The sequence below is a fragment of the Ranitomeya imitator genome, chromosome 9 (genome assembly GCF_032444005.1).
Source record: "Ranitomeya imitator isolate aRanImi1 chromosome 9, aRanImi1.pri, whole genome shotgun sequence".
Classification (NCBI taxonomy): Eukaryota; Metazoa; Chordata; class Amphibia; order Anura; family Dendrobatidae; genus Ranitomeya; species Ranitomeya imitator.
This window is the reverse complement of record NC_091290.1, coordinates 86,517,573-86,539,466: the sequence shown is the minus strand read 5'-3', so window position 1 is coordinate 86,539,466 and position 21,894 is coordinate 86,517,573. Positions and strand designations below refer to the sequence as shown.

The window sequence follows — 21,894 nt, the reverse complement described above, 5'->3', positions numbered from 1 at the left end:
TTTCTGCATTGTTTTTGCTGCCAAGAGATGCAGAAACCTTGCAGAAATTTCTGCAAGCAAATACGCAACGTGCGCACATAGCCTTAATGGGTTTTCTCACAAACAAAAGTACATTTTAACTATATATCTTGGAATGATAATAATTTCCACAGTTGCATGTGTTTAAAAAGATGTTCCTATTCTGAGATAGTCTTATGCATATGCCCTGCTGTGTACTGTGTAATGGCTGTGTCTGACCGTACAGGGACAGAGTCTGATCATACCACATCTCCTGGGCAGAGGGGAGAAGCAAAAGAGAATATACAGTCATTACAGTACGGGATCACAGCTGATTCTTTTTTAGGTAAAACCTTTCCCTGCCTGTTTTTAATCAATGTTTTACCTCAAAGAAAGAATGAGCTGTGATTCCCTGGGGTGCTTATCCTCTCTTTGCTTCCTCCCCTGCCCAGGAGCTGTGTATGATCAGACCATGTTTCTGCACGGTCAGACATTACACAGTACACAGCAATAGCACATGTATAAGATTATCTCAGCACGGGGACATTTTTTTTAAATGCATTCACTTGTGGAAATTATTATTATTCAAAGATCTATTGATTAAAATGTTGATTAGAATTAATTTTTTTCTTGGGAAAATCCCTTTAAGAACGACATTCCACATTATTAAGCAAACCACAGGTTTCAAGCAATATGGGAAAGAAAATGGATCTCTCTGGTGCAGAAAAGTATCAAATGGTGTAATGCCAAGGACAAGGTATAAAAACATTTGATATTTCACAAATTAATTAAAGCGTTTAGTCTAAATTAGCAATTCTACAGTCATTCTGTGTGACTGCAGATTTCTTAATCCCCCAATGTCTTCACTATGAGGATGCGCCATTTAAGCGTGATCATCGTGCTGTGTAGAGGTTGTGGCTGATAAAGGCATAATGAGGAAGGTTTCTGCCAGATACATTCATTACGGGATCAGCAGCCAAAATACAATTACAAAGCTACAAACAGGTATTTGAAGCTGCTGGAGTCCTGCAAACCTCAGGGTGTAGGATCCTCCAGAGGCTTGCAGTTTTGTATACACCTGCTATTCAGCCAACCCTAAACAGTGCTCACAAGCAGGAAAGGTTGAAGTGGGCCAATACATACATAAAGACTAATTTTAAAACAGTCTTGTTTACTGTGTAGTGCTGTGCAACCCTGGATGGTCCAGATGGATGGAGTAGTGGATGGTCACCATGTTCTAACAAGGCGGCGACTTCAGCATGAAGATGGCCGTGTCATATTTTGGGCCAGAATCATGGGGAGAGAGGTGGGAAGCCCCTTTTATGGTCTCTGAGGGTAGGAAAATGACTTCAGGAAAGTAAATAGAGTTTTTGAATGACCACTTTCTTCCATGGTACAAACGAAAAAAGAACTGTCATGCATGAAGAGGATTTTGCTGTGGATGACAATGCACCAGCTCATGCTGCAAAGAATACCTGTGAGTCACTGGATGCGATGGGCATAAAAGGAGATAAGCTCATGATGTGGCCACCATCCTCCCCTGACCTCTACCTTATTGAGAACCTTAGGCCGGCGTCACACCCAGCGTATAAAAATATGGTCTGTAATTTACGGCCGTAATACGCAGAAAAGTCCCCAAAATAGTGGTCCGTATCTCCTCCATAGGCAGGGTGTGTCAGCGTATTTTGCGCATGGCATCCTCCGTATGTAATCCGTATGGCACCCGTACTGCGTGATTTTCTCGCAGGCTTGCAAAACCGACATACGGGCATACAATGGATCCATGTTCTCAAAAAATCGTAACAACATATATTCTCTCTCTCTCTATATATATCTATATAATCTGTGTGTGTGTGTATCGGTAGACATATATATTAATATTTCATCCAGCGCGAGATAGCTTAAAAGCCGGTAATTCAATTGCCAGCTTTTGCTATCTCCTCCCTAAACCCGACATGATATGAGACATGGTTTACATACAGTAAACCATGTCATATCCCCATTTGTTTTGCATATTCCACACTACTAATGTTAGTAGTGTGTATGTGCAAAATTTGGGCGCTCTAGCTATTAAATTAAAGGGTTAAATGGCGGAAAAAATTGGCGTGGGCTCCCGCGCAATTTTCTCCGCCAGAGTAGTAAAGCCAGTGACTGAGGGCAGATATTAATAGCCTGGAGAGGGTCCATGGTTATTGCCCCCCCCCCCGGCTAAAAACATCTGCCCCCAGCCACCCCAGAAAAGGCACATCTGGAAGATGCGCCTATTCTGGCACTTGGCCACTCTCTTCCCACTTCCGTGTAGCGGTGGGATATGGGGTAATTAAGGGTTAATGTCACCTTGCTATTGTAAGGTGACATTAAGCCAGATTAATAATGGAGAGGCGTCAATTATGACACCTATCCATTATTAATCCATAAGTCTGAAATGGTTAAAAAAAACCAAACACATTATTACAAAGTCTTTTAATGAAATAAAAACACAGGTTGTTGGAATATTTTATTATCCTGGTAATCCACCTGAAGACCCTCACTCTGTAACAAAGGAAAAATAAAAAAACAACAATATATCATACCTTCCGATGATCTGTCACGTCCCACAATGTAAATCCATCTGAAGGGGTTAATTTTTTTTACAGGCAGGAGCTCTGCTATAATGCAGCTGTGTTCGTGCCTGTAAAACCCCAGCGAATGAATGTAAAGTAGGTTAATGATCTGTAGTTACCTTCATTCGCGGTGATGCGCCCTCTGCTGGCTGTCCTCATATGAACTCGAGCCTGGGAACTTTTCTGATTTTTTTTTTCCCAGCTATCTAGCGCTGGACACCGCACCGAATTGCCGGCTTTTCTCTCTAACACCGCTGCGTATTTCTTGCAAGTCACACTGCTGGTCTGTGTGTAATCCGTATTTTTCTCGCCCCCATAGACTTTCTGTGGCGTATTTTTTGCGCAATACGGTGACAAACGCAGCATGCTGCGATTTTCTATGGCCGTAGAATACCGTATAATACGGATCAGTAAAATATGGCAGATAGGAGCTGGGCCATAGAGAAGCATTGTACCGTATGCAATCCGTATTTTCAGCACCTCTCTTACGTGCGTAAAACACGGTAGTGTGACGCCGGCAAAAGATCTATGAGACTGGGAGGCAGTTCACATCAAAACAGCAGCTCTGGGAGGTGATTCTGACTTCATGCAAAGAAATACAAGCAGAAACTCTCCAAAAACTCACAAGTTCAATGAATGCAAGAATTGTGAAGGTGATATCAAAGAAGGGTCCTATGTTAACATGTAACTTAGCCTGTTAGGATGCTTTTGATTTCAGTAAATGTGATCTCTTACTGATGCAAATTCAACAAATGACCATTTTCAATTTTCTAGAACCTACAAAATGCTTAGAAATTCTGTTGTACATAATAATTTGGAACAATACATTTTGAGTTTTTTAGTTTTGAAAAAATAAAATACTGTTATCAGGGGGGTTTATACTCGGAACAGTGCATGATTTGAACACTACATTCATTTGCATCAATCACTTAGTAAAATCAAAATCTGAGAAAAATAGCATTTGCAGAATAATTTGGAGCGCGGTGTAGAGAGATTGTATTACAAACTATACAGATAATGTCCTAGTAAAGGAAATCCGCACCGCTGTAAGGCAGCCTAACATCAGAGTACTTCCCATATTTGGACTCTCAACAAGGGTTACGTAGGTTTCAGCTGCACGGACATACATGATGATTTCACAGTCCGCAATGAACGATTCTGGAGTAAGAGGCTTTGTGGTTTGTACTTGGGCTCTGCGTGTGATTTGGGAGTATTTTCATAGACCAATATCTCATCCTGCTATTTACTGCCAGGCTTATTACATCATCCAGTGTTAGCTCATATTTTCCCTACTATAAAGTTATGAGCACCCGACGTCTTATTCAGGCATGTGTGCTCCAAAAATGAAAAATCAGCCAGAAAATGCTCACAAGAATGAACATAGAAATTTCTATGTAATAGTGACTTGCTTGGGGAAAAAAACGCATCCTGCGGGCACATTTGCAGGATTCCTTTTTTCCCAAAACAACGCATTGTGATGGATCTAAAAAGACGGAAGTGTGAAAGTAGCCTAAAGCACCTTCCTCTTGAAAAACGCCTTCCTGCCTGAAAAAGTTGTGTTCACATGACCCAACAGTTCTCTTTATGTTTTGCTGCGACCACTGACCTCAGGGTGGACCGTTATGCCATAAATGTGTGCATATATCAATATACAGTTAGGTCCATATATATTTGGACAGAGACAACATTTTTCTAATTTTAGTTATAGATATTACCACAATGAATTTTAGACAAAACAATTCAGATACAGTTGAAGTTCAGTCTTTCAGCTTTCATTTGAGGGTATCCACATTAAAATTGGATGAAGGGTTTAGGAGTTTCAGCTCCTTAACATGTGCCACCCTGTTTTTAAAGGGACCAAAAGTAATTGGACAGATTCAATAATTTTAACTAAAATGTTCATTTTTAGTACTTGGTTGAAAACCCTTTGTTGGCAATGACTGCCTGAAGTCTTGAACTCATGGACATCACCAGATGCTGTGTTTCCTCCTTTTTGATGCTCTGCCAGGCCTTCACTACTGTGGTTTTCAGTTGCTGTTTGTTTGTGGGCCTTTCTGTCTGAAGTTTAGTCTTTAACAAGTGAAATGCTGCTCAATTGGGTTGAGATCAGGTGACTGACTTGGCCATTCAAGAATATTCCACTTCTTTGCTTTAATAAACTCCTGGGTAGCTTTGGCTTTATGTTTTGGGTCATTGTCCATCTGTAGTATGAAACGACGACCAATCCGTTTTGCTGCATTTGGCTGGATCTGAGCACGCAGTATGGCTCTGAATACCTCAGAACTCATTCAGCTGCTTCTGTCCTGTGTCACATCATCAATAAACACTAGTGACCCAGTGCCACTGGCAGCCATGCATGCCCAAGTCATCACACTGCCAACGCTGTGTTTTACAGATGAAGTGGTATGCTTTGGATCAAGAGCTGTACCACGCCTTCGCCATACTTTCCTCTTTCCATCATTCTGGTAGAGGTTGATCTTGGTTTCATCTGTCCAAAGAATGTTCTTCCAGAACTGGGCTGACTTTTTTAGATGTTTTTTAGCAAAGTCCAGTCTAGCCTTTCTATTCTTGATGCTTATGAGTGGCTTGCACCGTGCAGTGAACCCTCTGTATTTACTTTCATGCAGTCTTCTCTTTATGATAGATTTGGATATTGATACGCCGACCTCCTGGAGAGTGTTGGTCACTTGTTTGGCTGTTGTGAAGGGGTTTCTCTTCACCATGGAGTTTATTCTGCGATCATCCACCACTGTTGTCTTCCGTGGGCGCCCAGGTCTTTTTGCATTGATGAGTTCACCAGTGCTTTCTTTCTTTCTCAGGATGTACCAAACTGTAGATTTTGCCACTCCTAATATTGTAGCAATTTCTCGGATGTTTTTTTTTCTGTTTTTGCAGCTTAAGGATGGCTTGTTTCACCTGTATGGAGAGCTCCTTTGACCGCATGTTTACTTCACAGCAAAACCTTCCAAATGCAAGCACCACACCTCAAATCGACTCCAGGCCTTTTATCTGCTTAATTGAGAATGATATAATGAAGGGATTGCCCACACCTGTCCATGAAATAGCCTTGGAGTCAATTGTCCAATTACTTATGGTCCCTTTAAAAACAGGGTGGCACATGTTAAGGAGCTGAAAATCCTAAACCCTTCATCCAATTTTAATGTGGATACCCTCAAATGAAAGCTGAAAGTCTGAACTTCAACTGCATCTGAATTGTTTTGTTTAAAATTCATTGTGGTAATGTCTATAACCAAAATTAGAAAAATGTTGTCTTTGTCCAAATATATATGGACCTAACTGTATATATGGCATATGTATACTTAGTAATCTAAGCCCCATCCATTACTACCAGGGGAAACAAATATATTGGGATCTTATATATTGGTATTTGCAAAACTTCTCTGAGCTGAGAGAAGCATGTCACAGTGTGATCTGCTGGAAATAAGAGTGCCCACGCATGGCATTCACTGTTACATGTAGTATAGTGGCCGAGTCGCACTGTCTATCACTATTGCAATTACTATTCACTGACAAATCCAGTTGGAGCAATAATTAAAATATAGCTTTAAATTAAAAAAAATATATATATATAGCAACAAAAGGAACACACAAGCAAACAAAATCATATGTTTATGCTTATGTTGCTTTTTAATATATACATTAAAAGCTATATTTTAATTATTACTCCAGTTGCATTTGATAGTGAATAACAGAGTATAGCCTGCTTTTCCAAAAGAAGTTCTGTGAAGTGTTATTACTCTAAGCTCGAGTATGTCAGTACAAGTAGGCAAGCGGTGTAGAAAACCCAGCCCGGTACACGAGACACATTGGCTGCAGCTGTGGCCGGATGGGGAGGTGGTCTTATTAGTATTCTAATGCTTTTTTTTTGCATGGTTTTTGTGCAGACCAAGTCTGGACGGTTCTATAGGACGAAACGTGATCACATGATGTGCAAAGCCTTCTCGCTGGGGATTGCATATTCTTCCACCATTGGAGGAATGGCCACACTCACCGGGACCTCAACTAACCTCATATTCATAGAACAATTTGAAACGTGAGTGGTCTTCCACATTTCCTGCATTGTTTCATGTTAGCATTGTTCTCTGTAGCACAGTTCATGTGTCTCAGACACACATTAGAAGGTGTTCTCCTGCAATCATTCTTTTTTGTTCACGCCGCCATGCTTCAGGTCCTCGCTGGCTTGTTTCATACCTTTTCTGTCTCCTCTATAATTGGCTGCTCAGTGTGAAGTGGGTGGTCCTTCAGTGCTGCCCATGCGCCCACTGTAAACTACCCTTCCCACAACCCCCTGCTTCTTCAGACTCTGCGCCATGTCCAGATACATTAGCGGCTTGTTTGACCACGCTGCCATCTGGTGACCCCCAGGGCAGAGCTGGCTGGAGGAGACGTGTCACCGGGCAGAGTTTCCACTGTTCCCAATAAATAGAATTGTGTCCCACCACCCTGTGTAGTAAGCGTTTGTAGTCCTCTAGTTCTGCCAGGGTTGAGGTGTATCCCTCCTGTGTCCTCTCTGGTCTCCCATTGCACCCAATCACAGGGCAGCTTTCATTGTAGCAGAGCAGTATACATTGACAGCTGAGCTCTGCTTGTATTTATATACGTAGTTTTTGTAGGGAGGAGGCGTCCATTCTAACAAGTATGGGCAGACACATTCATGATGTGAGAAGAAAACATAGTTAGTTTAGTGGCTGACCATTCTGTGCTTCCTCAACTTCGTGTGTCACAACCAAGCGCAGCAATCTGGAAGGACCATGGCTGCCAGGACTGCCACCTCTCATGAGCTGTCTCAGTGCAGGGTGAGCGTGCACCTGCTATAGGAGAATAGCTGCTATCAACTGAGCATGTGCGACCTGTCCTGAAAGAATTACAGAACGTTTCCATAGGCAACAACGTGGACAAAAGCCTCTGACATGTAGGGCTTAAGGTGGCAACTACCAGAACCGCCAGCAATTTTGGAAAAAGATTGCAGTTGACAACTTTAGTTTAGGATTTCAGTCTCAGAGCTTGGACTAATATTGTGGAAAGAGCCTGAGAATCGGGCAATGCTGCCCCGACATTCCTCATACTGATCAGTAATGGTCAGCTAGTGTTACTGGATTGTGGGGGCTGACACTGCCCTCTAGAGGTGGTAATGTGTGCTCTTATATTATCACCGTGGTCTCGTTAGAAGTAGACTGACAGGTTTTCTATAATCAGAAGTACGGTAGTTTATGTTGCATAGATGCTAACAATGAGGTCTTGTGGCATAGAGCAGTGCGCACTCCACCTGCAAGTCCCTTACAATGGTAGGCAAACATAATTGATTTTCACAGTCAGTAGATCAAATGATCGATCAATCCACAATACTGTAATGCGAATGGTAAGGTCCCACCTGCTGTCATCCAAAATGCCGCCATTTTATTGGTCAAGCACAAATACTGTTCTACAAGGCATTGTTTCTGTAATAGTGTTATATTGTATACATCTGAACATATACAGATGTAATCAAAATAATCGCAGCACCAATGGCAGGATAGGATCATTAGCCGCATTTACAGCCCCACGGCTTTAGGCAATAGGCCAATGAAATATGAACTAGTTACATAGCGCCACACAGCTAATAAGTGGGTTGTCCAAATTCATCACAAAATGCCTGACTTTCCCTGACCACTGCAGGGTGAGAATTCATCAGCCCCTGATCCTGAGCGGGAGGGAAAACTGCAGCCGTCACGTTATCAGGGGTGTGGCTTATCCTGGGAACATTCTCATAGGCTGTGCTAATGTGCAGTCGCGATACTTCAGCTAAGCATTGTGGGTAGTATTGGCAGCTGAGGCTGAGCATGAAGTATGGGCACATGTCACTGGGCTGAAGACTCGCCCATTCAGCCATATGTGAGCAAGAACATTTTGAAATGCCTGAGCCGAAACTGCAGTAAGTGTAATGAACGAACCGCTTGGGCATATAATATTAAATATTACAGCATTTTATTTTAGTTTTTGTTTTAAAAAGTGATCCGAAATGGTAGGTACACTTTAAAGGTAGACCCTGGCATCATGGTGTACTAGTCTGGAGATTTGATGTACTCACACCTCTCTGTATTTCTCTGCAGGCGATACCCGGGATGTCAGTTTGTAAACTTTGGATCCTGGATTGCATTCTCTTTTCCCATTGCCTTCATCATCTTAATATTTTCCTGGATGTGGATTAACTGGCTTTTCTTGGGTTTTAGGTAAGTATTCAAATGCCGTAATACATTGGGGAATACGTATGGTGTAAGAAATGGGAATGCATGTCCATCTGGGGTTCGGAAAGTGGAGGTCTGGCTCTCCTCACATGTTCATTGGAGGTTCCATCACTTTTAGGCTAGAGCTAAGAGGCAACTTGTTGCGCAGCAGCAATTATCAGATAAGTCATGCCACAAAAACCTCTGTGCAACCTGTCGTGACTTGCTGTAATGCGACTATTTCAGAGCTGTGATTTTGCTGTAAATCAGCAAAGTTGCAAACAAGTCATTTAACACATGCGATTTTGCATTGCAGTCCATGGCAATTGTGTCGCTTGGAAGCAGTGACAGAAAATCCAACACCTTTGAAAACATTTGTGACACTGTCGCAGTCACTGCATGTTTCAGATCACAACATGACAACATAGGAAATCATTACATCCAATATTGCAACATGTCACTGCAATTTCAGTGTAAGGCAGCACATGTTGCTGTGTACCTCTAGCCTTTATGGGAAAAGTAGTTCTGCAGCGCAATAACATTTGTCCAAATGATGACCACCATAACTGAACCGAGTGGTCCCGTTTATTATAGGTTAGTAGTGTCCACCTGGTGTCATTGGTGTCCATCATGCCATGGCTATGGCACAACACTGTGGTTTCCATTTACAGCAGAACCCCAATGAAGATAAGAACTGAGCCCTAAAAGCGTTTTTTAGTGTTCGCTCACATTAGCATATAAATCAAACAAGTGTAATTCAAGAAAAAATCGTATTGCACTCTAACCAATGTTTCTGATCTGCGAGTTTTTCTTCAGCTGTAATCAGACTAAGGAAAACATCGCAGCATGGTGCGAGTGGCCTCATATATCGGGCGTGACTCGCCAATGCAAGTCAATGGTTGTGAGAAGAAAAACAGACGGCACACAGACCATGCATATGTCGTCCAATTTTTACAAACACATCTCAAAGAACCAAGAAATTGCGTGAGCCACGCATAGGAAGTACACAGCCAGCACCCTAAGAATAGATACAGTAATGGCTGAAAGTGTTGGCACCCTTGAGATTGTTTCCAAAAATGAAGTATTTCTCCCAGAAAATTATTGCAATTACACATGTTTATTTCCTTTATGTGTATTGGAACAACACATAAACAGAGAAAATAGGAAAATTGGACACTTCATACAGAATCGCAAAAATAGTTCTGACAAATATGTTGGCACCTTACCAAAATGGTGAGCAAACAACTTTTTCAAGCATGTGATGCTCATTCAAACTCATCTGTGGCAAGTAACAGGTGTGAGCATTATGAAAGTCACATATGCAACAAAGGAGAAGTTGACTCAATCTTTGCATTGTGTGTCTGTGTGTGCCACACTTAGCACGGAGAACAAAAAGAGAAGAGTACTCTCTGAGGCCTTGAAAACTAAAATTATTGAGAAATATCAACAATCTCAAGGATATAAGTCCATCTCCAGAGATCTTGATGTTTCTTTGTCCATGGTGCACAAAATAATGAAGAAGTTTTCAACTCATGGCACTGTAGCTAATCTTCCTGGACAAGGATGGCAGAGAAAAATTGATGAACGATTGCAATGCAGGATAGCCCGGATGGTGAATAAGCAAACCCAGTCAAGTTCCCAAAAAATTCAAGCTGTCCTGCAGGCTCGGGGTTCATCAGTGTCAGCACAAACTATCTGTCGATAATTAAATGAAATAAAACGCTATAGCATGAGATATAGGAGGAACACACTGCTGACACAGATATAGCAAAGCAAGACTGCAGTTTGCCAAAATGTACTTGAACAAGACAAAATCCTTCTGGGAAAGTGTCTTGTGGACAGATGAAACCAAGATAGAATGATGTGCTTTACCAAAAAGCTCTGTCGTTTACCAAAAATGAAATGAGGCCTACAAAGAAAAGAACATAGTACCTACAGTTAAATATGGTGGAGGTTCAAAGATGATTTGGGGTTGTTTTGATGCCTCTAGCACTGGGTGATTTGACTGTGCAAAGAATCATGAAATCTGGACATCACGAAAGGATTTGGGGTTGCTATGTAGTGCCCATTGTCAGATAGCTGGGTTTGTGTTCTAGGTCATGGGTGTTTCAGCAGGACAATTACCCCAAACATACTTCAAGAAGCACTCAGAAATGGATGGAAACAAAGTGCTGAAGAGTTCTGAAGTGGCCAGCAATGAATCCGTATCAAAATCCCATTGAACACCTGTCAATTTTAAAATTACTGTTGGAAGAAGGCAGCCTTCGAATTAGAGAGACCTGGAGCAGTTTGCAAAAGAGTGGTCCAGAATTACAGATGAGATGTGTAAGAAGCTTGTTGATGGTTACAGGAAGCGATTGCAGTTATTTTATTCCAAAGGGTGTGGCAACCAAATATTAAGTAGAGGGTGGAAACAATTTTGTCTGCCCCATGTTGGGGGTTTTGTGTGAAAATATGTCCAATTTGCCATTTTTTTTCTTTTATGTTGTTGTTGCTGCACCAATACACACAAAGAAAGTGAACTGGTGTATAACAAAACATGTGTAATCACAATAATTTTCTTAGAGAGATACTTAATTTTCTGGCTCCAGCACCTTCGGCCATGACTGTAGATGGATGGATAGAATAGTGAGTGAGATATCCTTCGGATATATGATCTCACAACCCTCCTACATATTATAAACTTGCACCCTTTAGAGCCTTTCATATGGAGTTTATTAACTTAATGAATGGATGAAAAAAGTGATGTGGGGTCACCCTTATTTTTGATAACCAGCAAAGGTAAATCGGACACCTGTGAGCTGATATTATCAGGCAGCGAAGGTCCATGGTTATTGGGCCCTTTACTGTCTAAAAAATACTAGCCTAGAGCCGGCCCGAAGTGGCGTATGACATTAGATGTGACAATTCTTGCTCTTTGCCTTCAGTCTTCCTGATTGCCATGGTACAGTAGCAGTTGGGGTAATGGGCTTTGCGGTTGACGTCAGGTGTGATTTCTCAAAAATCATAGCTAGCATCAAGCCCTGGTGTTGGTAATGGAGAGGTGTCAGACACCCCCATTACTAACATAGTAATAAAAAACACACAAAAATACTTTATTTTAATAAATACTTAACAGTTTCGCTCGTTCACGAATTTATTAAAAAAGAGACAAAAAAAACAATGCAAGTCCAACGTAGTCGAGGGAACCCAGCGTAGTCCACGAATGGAAACCTAAAAAACGTAGAAAAAGAGAAATATAAACAAGACACTGTCTCTCATTCACCAATTTATTAGAAAACTAGTACTTCCCACGATGTTTCTTGATTCCGTCGTTAAAAGCCTGGAGAGATTTGTTCTAAGGGCTCATACTCACTTGAGCGAGACTCAGATGAGTCTCGCACGGCAATACCCGGCGCTGCTGCCAGCACTCAGATCGGAGCGTGCGGCCTCATAGGAATACATAAAGCTGCACGCTCCGCTCCTCTGTGCCAGGTGCAGTGCTGGGTTTTGCCGTGCGAGACTCATCCGAGTCTCGCGCAAGTGAGTATGAGCCCTTAGGCTACATAGACAATGAGCATCAGCCACTTCCAGCTAAATTTTGGTATCATTTTTGTCCATTTCTCTTTGTGAAAATGTAAAATCTGGGGCTAAAACTAAATTTTGGTGGTAAAAATGTAATTATTTTTATCTTGACTACCCAATTATATAAAATTCTGTGACCCACCTGTGATGTTAATATGATCAATGCACCCCTAGATGAATTACTTGAGAGGTGTATCGCGGGGTCCAGATCATTGCTCTAGCAAACCTGTTAGATCATGCCCAGGGCATGATAATTTCCAAAATGGGGTTACTTGAAGGGGGATTCTGCTCTTCTAGCACTTAAGGGCTCTGTATATGGAGTCCACAAACTATTCTAGGAAAATCTGAGCTCCAGGAGGCAAATACCGCTCAGTCCCTTCTGAGTCGCATAGCTAAGCAGTACTGTACAGCCACATATGGGGTATTTCTACATTCAGCAGAAATTGTGTGACACATTTTAGTCCCATTTTTACTCATTTCCCAGTATGAAAATGTAAAATCTGTAATTATTTTTTTTTTCACAGTGCAATGGTACAGAATTCTGTGACCCACCTGTGGTGTCAATATGATCACTGTCCCCCTAGATGAATTCAGTGAGAGGTGTAGAAGTGTAGTTTGTAAAATAGGGTCTCTTATTGGGGGTTCTGTTCTGGCACCTCAGGGGCTCTGCCAATGTGACATGGCACCCTCAAACCAGTCCAGCAAAATGTGAATTCCAGTGTAGTTCTTATTCCCTTCTGAGCTTTGAAAACTATTTTTGAGGCACAGTGTAACCACATACGGGTTATCTATGTATTCGAGAGAAATTGCACAACAAATTGTGTCCATTTTCTTCTGCTAGCAATGTAACAATAAATAAATTTGGGCTAAAATAACATTTTTCTGGGAAAAATTAGTGTTTGTTTTTTTTCCCTGCTCTGCTTATATGAAGCAGCTGCGGGGTTCAAGGTGCTCACCACACATCTAGATACATTCTTTGAGGTGGTCTAGCTTCCAAAATGGTGTCACTTCTGGGGGTTTTCCACTGTTTAGGCACATCAGGGCCTCTCCAAACGAGACATGACACCGGCAGTCCATTCCATCAAAGTCTATGTTCCAAAACATCATTCCTTTTCTGATCCCTGCTGTGAGCCTAAACAGTAGCTTTCCTCTGCATATAGGGTACTGGTGTACTCAGGAGAAATTGCAGAACAAATTATATTTCTCCTGATACCCTTGTGAAAATGCTACATTTGAGGCTAAAAAACATTTTTTTGGGGAAAATGTGCTCAGGGTTCAAGGTGCTCACCACACATCAAGATAAGTTCTTTGGGGTTCTAGTTTCCAAAATATTGTCAATATTGTGGGAGTTTCCACTATTTAGGCACATCAGGGGCTCTCCAAACGCAACAAGGAATCCACTAATTAATCCAGCAAATTTTACCTTCAAAAATTCAAATTCTCTTCCAAGCTCTGCAGTGCGCCCAAACAGTGATTTTCCGCCACATATAGGGTATCCGCATGCTCAGGGGAAATAGCATAACAAATTTTGGAGTCCATTTTTTCCTATTACCCTTTTTGTGACAAAGTTCAATTATTCATTTTTTCCTTCCACATTCCAAAAATTCATGTGAAGCACCTGAAGGGTTAATAAATTTCTTGAATGTGGTTTTGAGCACCTTGAGAGGTGCAGTTTTTAGATTGGTGTCTCTTTTGAGTATTCTCTGTCATATTGGCACCTCAAAGTCGCTTCAAATGTAATGTGGTCCCTAAAAAAAGAAAAAAAAAAGGGTTTTGTGAAATTTTGTTGCGACAATGTTACATTTTTACACTGGGAAATAGGTAAAATTGGCAAAAAAATGTATCCCACAATTTCTGCTAAATGTAGAAATACCCCAAATGTGGTTGTACAGTACTCAGACGAGCACATCATTAATTCAAAACTGAGAATAAAGATTAAACCACAACCACAAGACGGATTTCATCGCCAGGTATCATTGTAATCAGTATAACGACTCTGACCTGACACTCTTTGTAGGTTACTGTGCACAATCCTGCTGACAGGGTCTCTTTAAATAAAGCTGCTTTGTGTTTGATGTTTCCTAGTATTTGGCTTTGACAAAACGTTGACCTACTTTGGTGCAGATGACATACGTTTTTAATACGTTTCCGCCTCCTAAATGCACTTAAAACACGTGTTTTTTACCTGTGGATTTTCCACATGTAATGCATGTCTAGGGCTATGTGCACATGTTCAGGATTTCTCGCAGGAAATTCCTGAGAAAAAACGGACATTTTCTTCAAGAAATCCGCAAGAAAACCGCATGCGGTTTTGACGTGTTTTTGCCGCGTTTTTGCCATGTTTCTTTCCGGACACTTCCCAATGCATTTTGTAGTGGGAAATCCGCAAAAAACCCCGCAAAATTAATGAACATGCTGCGGTTTTTACCGCAATGCATTTTTTTCGCGGAAAAAAACGCATCATGTGCACAAAACATGCGGAATTCATTCTAAATGATGGGATGCTTATTGTATGTGTTTTTTTGCGGTTTTATAGCGTTTTTATCGGGAAAAACCGCGAAAAAAACGCAACGTGTGCACACAGCCTAAGGCTGTGTGCACATATTGCGGTTTTTCTGTGGTTTTTCCCGATAAAAAAGCTATAAAACCGCAAAAAAACGCATAGAGCGGCAGCAGTTTCCATTGCGTTTACAGTAAGCATGTAAACCAATGGGAAACCGCAAACCGCTGTGCATATGCTGCGGGAAAAAACGCGCAGAAACGCAGCGGTTTACAACCCGCAGCATGTCACTTCTTTGTGCAGAATCGCTGCGATTCTGCACACATAGAAATGCATTGATCCGCTTACTTCCTGCATGGGGCTGTGCCCACCATGCGGGAAGTAAGCGGATAATGTGCGGTGGCTACCCGGGGTGGAGGAGAGGAGACTCTCCTCCAGGTCCAGGGAACCATATTTGTGGTAAAAAAAAGAATTAAAATAACAAATAATGATATACTCACCTCTCAGCGCTGCACGCGGCCGTCCGGTCTCAGGGTGCTATGCGAGCAGGACCTGCGGTGACGTCGCGGTCACATGACCGTGACGTCACGAAGGTCCTTCTCGCACAGCATCTTTGGAACTGGACCGCCGCCTGCAGCGCCGAGGAGATCGGGACGTCAGAGGGTGAGTATAACCATTTTTAAAAATTTTTTAACATTACTATTGATGCTGCATATGCAGCATCAATAGTAGGAGTAAATCCCGCAGCGGAAACCGCAGGACAAAACGTGATAAGTCTGCAGGGATAACCACAGCGGTTTTGCCCTGCAGATTTATCAAATCCGCTGTGGGAGAACCTGCAGGGACCCGACCCTACGTGTGCACATAGCCTTAGGGTAAAAATGTGCACAGAAAACTCAGCATACCCATAAGAGAAATTGATATGTTGCGGATTTGAAAAACACATTGCAGCAGGTCAATTTACAGTGAGTGAAAAAAGCACAGTGACCAGGAGATTCCTACAAATCCCATCCACTTTGCTGTAACTGTAAGAAGCTGCGTTTTTGACGCAGTACAAATACAGATCATCGAAAACTCACCGAAAGTTAATCACGGCAAAGTAGCTTAAATGGGAGTCTGCCCCCCAATATAAACTAATCCAGTGGTGGTATAGGGGACCTGACCCCTACAAAAATGATGCCTGTTGTTTAGTCTTCTTGGCTTTGATTATATAGAAAATTGTTAGGGTTAATCGAATAGCTTCAGATAAGTGCTTATCCAAATAGCTATAGCGGTAACCTGGATACCTGGAGCGCTCCCGATAATCAGCTGATTGGCGCTGCAGCTACATGAGCCTGTGTGTGGTGACAGTCACCACACATAGGCTCTTTATGCATGTATTGTGACTGTCACACAGCCGCGACACATGTAGCTGCAGCGCTGAACAGCTGATTACCCAGGGTCCCGATGCAGCTATTCGGTAAGCGCTATAGCTATTCGGATAAGGAGTTATCCAAAGCTATTCGACCAACCTTAAAAATGATCTTTAACCCCTTAGTGACCGAGCCAAATTTTTGAAATCTGACCAGTGTCACTTTATGTGGTAATAACTCTGCAACGCTTCAACAAATCCCAGTGATTTTGAGATTGTTTTTTCGTGACACATTATACTTTATGATAATGGTAAATTTTGTTCAACATTTTTTGTGTTTATTTATAAAAAATATCAAAAATTTGAGAAAAATGTTAAAAAATTAGCAATTTTCTAAATTTGAATGATTATCCCTTTAATCCAGATGGTCATACCACAGCAAACTATTAATAAATAACATTTCCCACATGTCTGCTTTACATCAGGACCATTTGTAAAATATTATTTTATTTTGTTAGCAGTTTAGGAGGTTTAAAAATGTAGCAGCAATTTTTCATTTTTTCAAAGAAATTTACAAAATTTATTTTTTTAGGGACTTATCCATGTTTGAAGTGACTTTAGGGGTCCCATATATTGGGAAACCCACAAACGGGATACCATTTTAAAAACAGCACCCCCTGACATATCAAAAACTGCGGTCAGGTAGTTTATTAACCCTTCAGGTGCTTTACAGGAATTAATGCAAAGTGGTATGACAGAAATGAAAATGTGTATTTTTACCACCTAAATGTCTCTAACTTCTAAACAGATTACTACAGCCGTCAGACTCTAAGGCCGCTATTTGGCCATGAATTGCCATGGCAAACATCAGGACAACAAAATCATGATATGAGGGTACCAATTGGGACAAAGAAGAAGCCCCCACGCTCTGTTAACCATTTATAATGATGTAGTCACTATTGACAGCAGCATCTAAGGGGTTAAACAGATATCGACGGTGACAACACTGATCGTGGCTGATGCAGCAAGTTGTCAGCTATAGTGTACAACTGACAGATGCTGGATTGTCACCTGTATGGGGATACTATTCTCTTATATCTCAGGTCAGTTAAAAGACGTATTGGCGGTCATTAAGGGGTTAATCCATTTGAAAATATGGGTGGCTCTCTGCACCCTTGTCATGGCCAAACCTCTGTGCTCACTTCCGTGCCCCTTTTCATTATTGATTGTCAGCGCTGTCTGAACTGAAAACATCTGTGCTTGTGCGCACACTGACACGGCAGGAGCAGAGCACACAGTGTCCATGTGGAAGCTGAGAAGATGCGCACTCATCCATTTCTCCTGTCTGCAGCGAGCAGTTCAGACAGTGCTGTCAGTCGGCAAAAGCGGAGAGGTAGACAGGGCTGTGGAAGTCTGTAAGCCAAACCTCCAACTCTGACTCCTCAGTTCTCATGACACCGACTCCGACACCCTCATACATGGCTCATGTTTAAGTTGAAGTGATAAATTTACGGTAGTATGATGGTAACATTAGGCTTTTAATCTTTATTATGGTACAATAATCAATATATTTATTGGAATACATCTTTAAAACAATAAAAAGTTTGCATATTTACAATTTATTATACACTCTGCAGTAAGTGGAAAAAACTGTTTTCAACAAAAACGTACTGAATAGCATTTGTGCAGTCTATGAACTTGTTCTGAGAAATAGTATCGCCTCCATCGGATCCTCCTTTATAGATGACCTCAAATCTGACTTAATTATTTTAAGGCTAGAGAACAACCTCTCTACACTAAGGCTAGGTTCACATTGTGTTAAAGCAGCCCGTTCAACACCTGCGTTAAACGGGCTGCGTTAACGCAAGTGCCGAAATTTGATCGCTGTAGCAAAGATAGAGCTAGCAGATGCTCTATGTACGCTAGCGGTGACGGACCAGGAAACGCTGCAGCCCGCGTCTGAGGGTCCGTCACTCAATGACGGCACATTGCTAGCGCACGCCCATTTTGGCATGCGTTGACGTTGCGCCCAAAATATTGCTTAATGGCAGGGTTAACGGACTGCATTACACCGTGTTATGCCGCGGTGTAACGCAGTACGTCTAATGGACTGCTTAAACGTAATGTGAACCCAGCCTAACTTGGGTTGGTGGCAAAGCAGTAACCACATGGGTAACATGTCTAACAATTTCAGGGTATAAAGGAATTGCTTCATGTACAGTCAGTTTTGATGAACGATTGAACTCTTCTACTTCTTTGAGAGCAAGTGAAAAATTTTGCTGAAATATGGTCAGTCTGTTTTCTATGGGAGTGAAATCTGTTTCCCTGCAGTAACGTTTTGCCTGCTTCATGTCTTCCACATACTTGTCAAAATCAAACTCCTCATCTGATGAGGATAAAGGAACGGCAGCAGCAGTACTGGCAGGACCCAAGTCCTTTTGCTCTTGGCTGTCCTGCAGCCCACTCTTCCTAACTGCTACCTCAATCAAAGCTTCTTTTCCTTTAGTAAGCTGTTGATCATCCAGCAATATACGATGACTCGGGTCCACATAAACAGCTGCCAGAAGAATTTTATTTTCTAATAGCAGTGACTCTCTCCGTTTCATTGAAGCAGCAATGCCATCTGCGATTAAACCTCCTCATTGGGACAGGCAAAACAAGTTCTTCCACTCCTTTATAAAAATGCCAGGAGTTAAATCCTCAGCTTGTAACTTTTTTTGTCACTGTAAATGGGTGATGAAGCCATTCCTTCAATTCAGCCACCTGTGTCCACTGACCTTCATGTAGTGTCACCTGAGGGTTGGCCATATCTACAAGGAAGTGTTTCAGCTCAAGCAATCGCTCAATCAATAAATAGGTGCTGCCCTACCGAGTGGCTTGATCCCTTTTCCAGCACGTCTCTTCAAGATGGAATCAATTTTAGGGGTTCTGATAGCAATTGCCAATTTCCTCACTTTGCTAATCAGAGTTCCAGCATGTCCCTCTTGCAGACTATCTTTTATTGCCAGATGCAGCATGTGCACAACACAGTGCATGTGATGAATAGAAAAGAGGTATGAAGCAGCTTTTACAAAATCATCTAAATGTAAAGAATCATTTTGCTGTTCTTCTGTAGTAATATCTGTTTGTTACTCCGTTATGGGAACATGACTGTGGCCTTCCATCTCCAACATACTGAATGAGAAATATTCTTCTAGCTGCTGGTCACCTTCATTATTCTCATTCATCAGTTTATTTGTACTTATGTTTGATGCATTATTAGTTACAAAAACAAGAACCTGTTCTTTTTTGAGTTCATAATCTTGCAGAACTTTTTCCATTAAGGTCTTGAGAAAATGCCTGCTGTGATGAGCTTTAGTATCTTTTACTGCCAGTGTCTTAGTATCAATTTTTTTGTTGTCACAAACATATCGAACGTTGATGGCAAAATAGTTCACTCTGTGATGTGTACAGGCATCCATTTTAAGAAATACAACGCGTCTCTTGAGTCTTTTTAAGATCTTACTTTTGGTTAAGGGCTTCTTCAATCATTAATTTTCTAATACTTTCTCTTTCCAGAGAAACACCAAGTTTGTGGGCTATTTCTCCATTAAGAGCTGTAAAAGCTGATCGTGCAAATAATGATAATGGTACACGGTCCTTCACAACAAACTCGATGAGCTGTCTTTTAAACACATCTGCTGTCATTGTTACAGTAACTTTGTCACTTACAAAATATCTTGGAACTGACGTTTGAGATGCTCTTTCCTCCTCCTTTGCCTGGCAGGAAGTTCTGGTCTCTGGTTTCTTGGTGCTGCTGTGATCTTTTTCGGTCACAGCTTTGTAAACTTCTGGCTGGCAGCGTTGTAAATGTCTTTTTAGATTGGAAGCTCTTGAAGGAGCATTTTTACCACTACCTGAGTATGCACTGATTTTGGCATCACAGCATTTGGTTTCATCTGGGTCACTTATACACTGACACACAAAATGTTTATTACATTTTTTTCCACTTATATTCTATGTATAGTGTATATACAGTCATGGCCAAAAGTACTGACACCCCTGCAATTCTGTTAAATAATACTCATTTTCTTCCTGAAAATGATTGAAAACACAAATTATTTGGTATTATGATCTTCATTTAATTTGTCTTAAATGAAAAAACACAAAAAGAATTGTCCTAAAGCCAAATTGGATATAATTCCACACCAAACATAAAAAAGGGCGTGGACAAAAGTATTGGCACTGTTCGAAAAATCATGTGATGCTTCTCTAATTTGTGTAATTAACAGCACCTGTAACTTACCTGTGGCACCTAACAGGTGTTGGCAATAACTAAATCACACTTGCAGCCAGTTGACATGGATTAAAGTTGACTCAACCTCTGTCCTGTGTCCTTGTGTGTACCACATTGAGCATGGAGAAAAGAAAGAAGACCAAAGAACTGTCTGAGGACTTGAGGAACCAAATTGTGAGGAAGCATGAGCAATCTCAAGGCTACAAGTCCATCTCCAAAGACCTGAATCTTCCTGTGTCTACCGTGCGCAGTGTCATCAAGAAGTTTAAAGCCCATAGCACTGTGGCTAACCTCCCTAGATGTGGACGGAAAAGAAAAATTGACAAGAGATTTCAACGCAAGATCGTGCGGATGTTGGATAAAGAACCTCGACTAACATCCAAACAAGTTCAAGCTGCCCTGCAGTCCGAGGGTACAACAGTGTCAACCCGTACTATCCGTCGGCATCTGATTGAAAAGGGACTGTATGGTAGGAGACCCAGGAAGACCCCACTTCGTACCCCGAGACATAAAAAAGCCAGGCTGGAGTTTGCCAGAACTTACCTGAAAAAGCCTAAAACGTTTTGGAAGAATGTTCTCTTGTCAGATGAGACAAAAGTAGAGCTTTTTGGGCAAAGGCATCAACATAGAGTTTACAGGAGAAAAAAAAGGCATTCAAAGAAAAGAACACGGTCTCTACAGTAAAACATGGCGGAGGTTCCCTGATGTTTCGGGGTTGCTTTGCTGCCTGCTTGACTGTGTGCATGGCATTATGAAGTCTGAAGACTACCAACAAATTTTGCAGCATAATGTAGGGCCCAGTGTGAGAAAGCTGGGTCTCCCTCAGAGGTCATGGGTCTTCCAGCAGGACAATGACCCAAAACACACTTCAAAAAGCACTAGAAAATGGTTTGAGAGAAAGCACTTCTAAGGTGGCCAGCAAAGAGTCCAGACCTGAATCCCATAGAACACCTGTGGAGAGATCTAAAAATGGCAGTTTGGAGAAGGCACCCTTCAAATATCAGGGACCTGGAACAGTTTGCCAAAGAACAATGGTCTAAAATTCCAGCAGAGCATTGTAAGAAACTCATTGATGGTTACCGGAAGCGGTTGGTCGCAGTTATTTTGGCTAAAGGTTGTGCAACCAAGTATTAGGCTGAGGGTGCCAATACTTTTGTCTGGCCCATTTTTGGAGTTTTGTGTGAAATCATCAATTTTTTGCTTCATTCTCTTTTGTGTTTTTTCATTTAAGACAAATTAAATGAAGATAATAATACCAAATAATTTGTGTTTGCAATCATTTTTAGGAAGAAAATGAGTATTATCTGACAGAATTGCAGGGGTGTCAATACGTTTGGCCATGACTGTAAGTCATCAGAGCGAGCAGCTAATTTCTCCAA

General features: G+C 41.5%; 1 protein-coding gene across 1 annotated transcript in view; it reads left to right on the top strand.

Annotated features, from left to right (window-relative positions):
- LOC138648852 (solute carrier family 13 member 1-like) overlaps positions 1-21,894 on the top strand; it is a 98,691-nt gene that overhangs the window by 41,419 nt on the left and 35,378 nt on the right. Inside the window, exons 8-9 of the mRNA XM_069738806.1 lie at positions 6,506-6,654; positions 8,711-8,830. Of these exons, the coding sequence (XP_069594907.1) occupies positions 6,506-6,654; positions 8,711-8,830 (269 nt within the window). The remainder of the gene's footprint in view (positions 1-6,505; positions 6,655-8,710; positions 8,831-21,894) is intronic.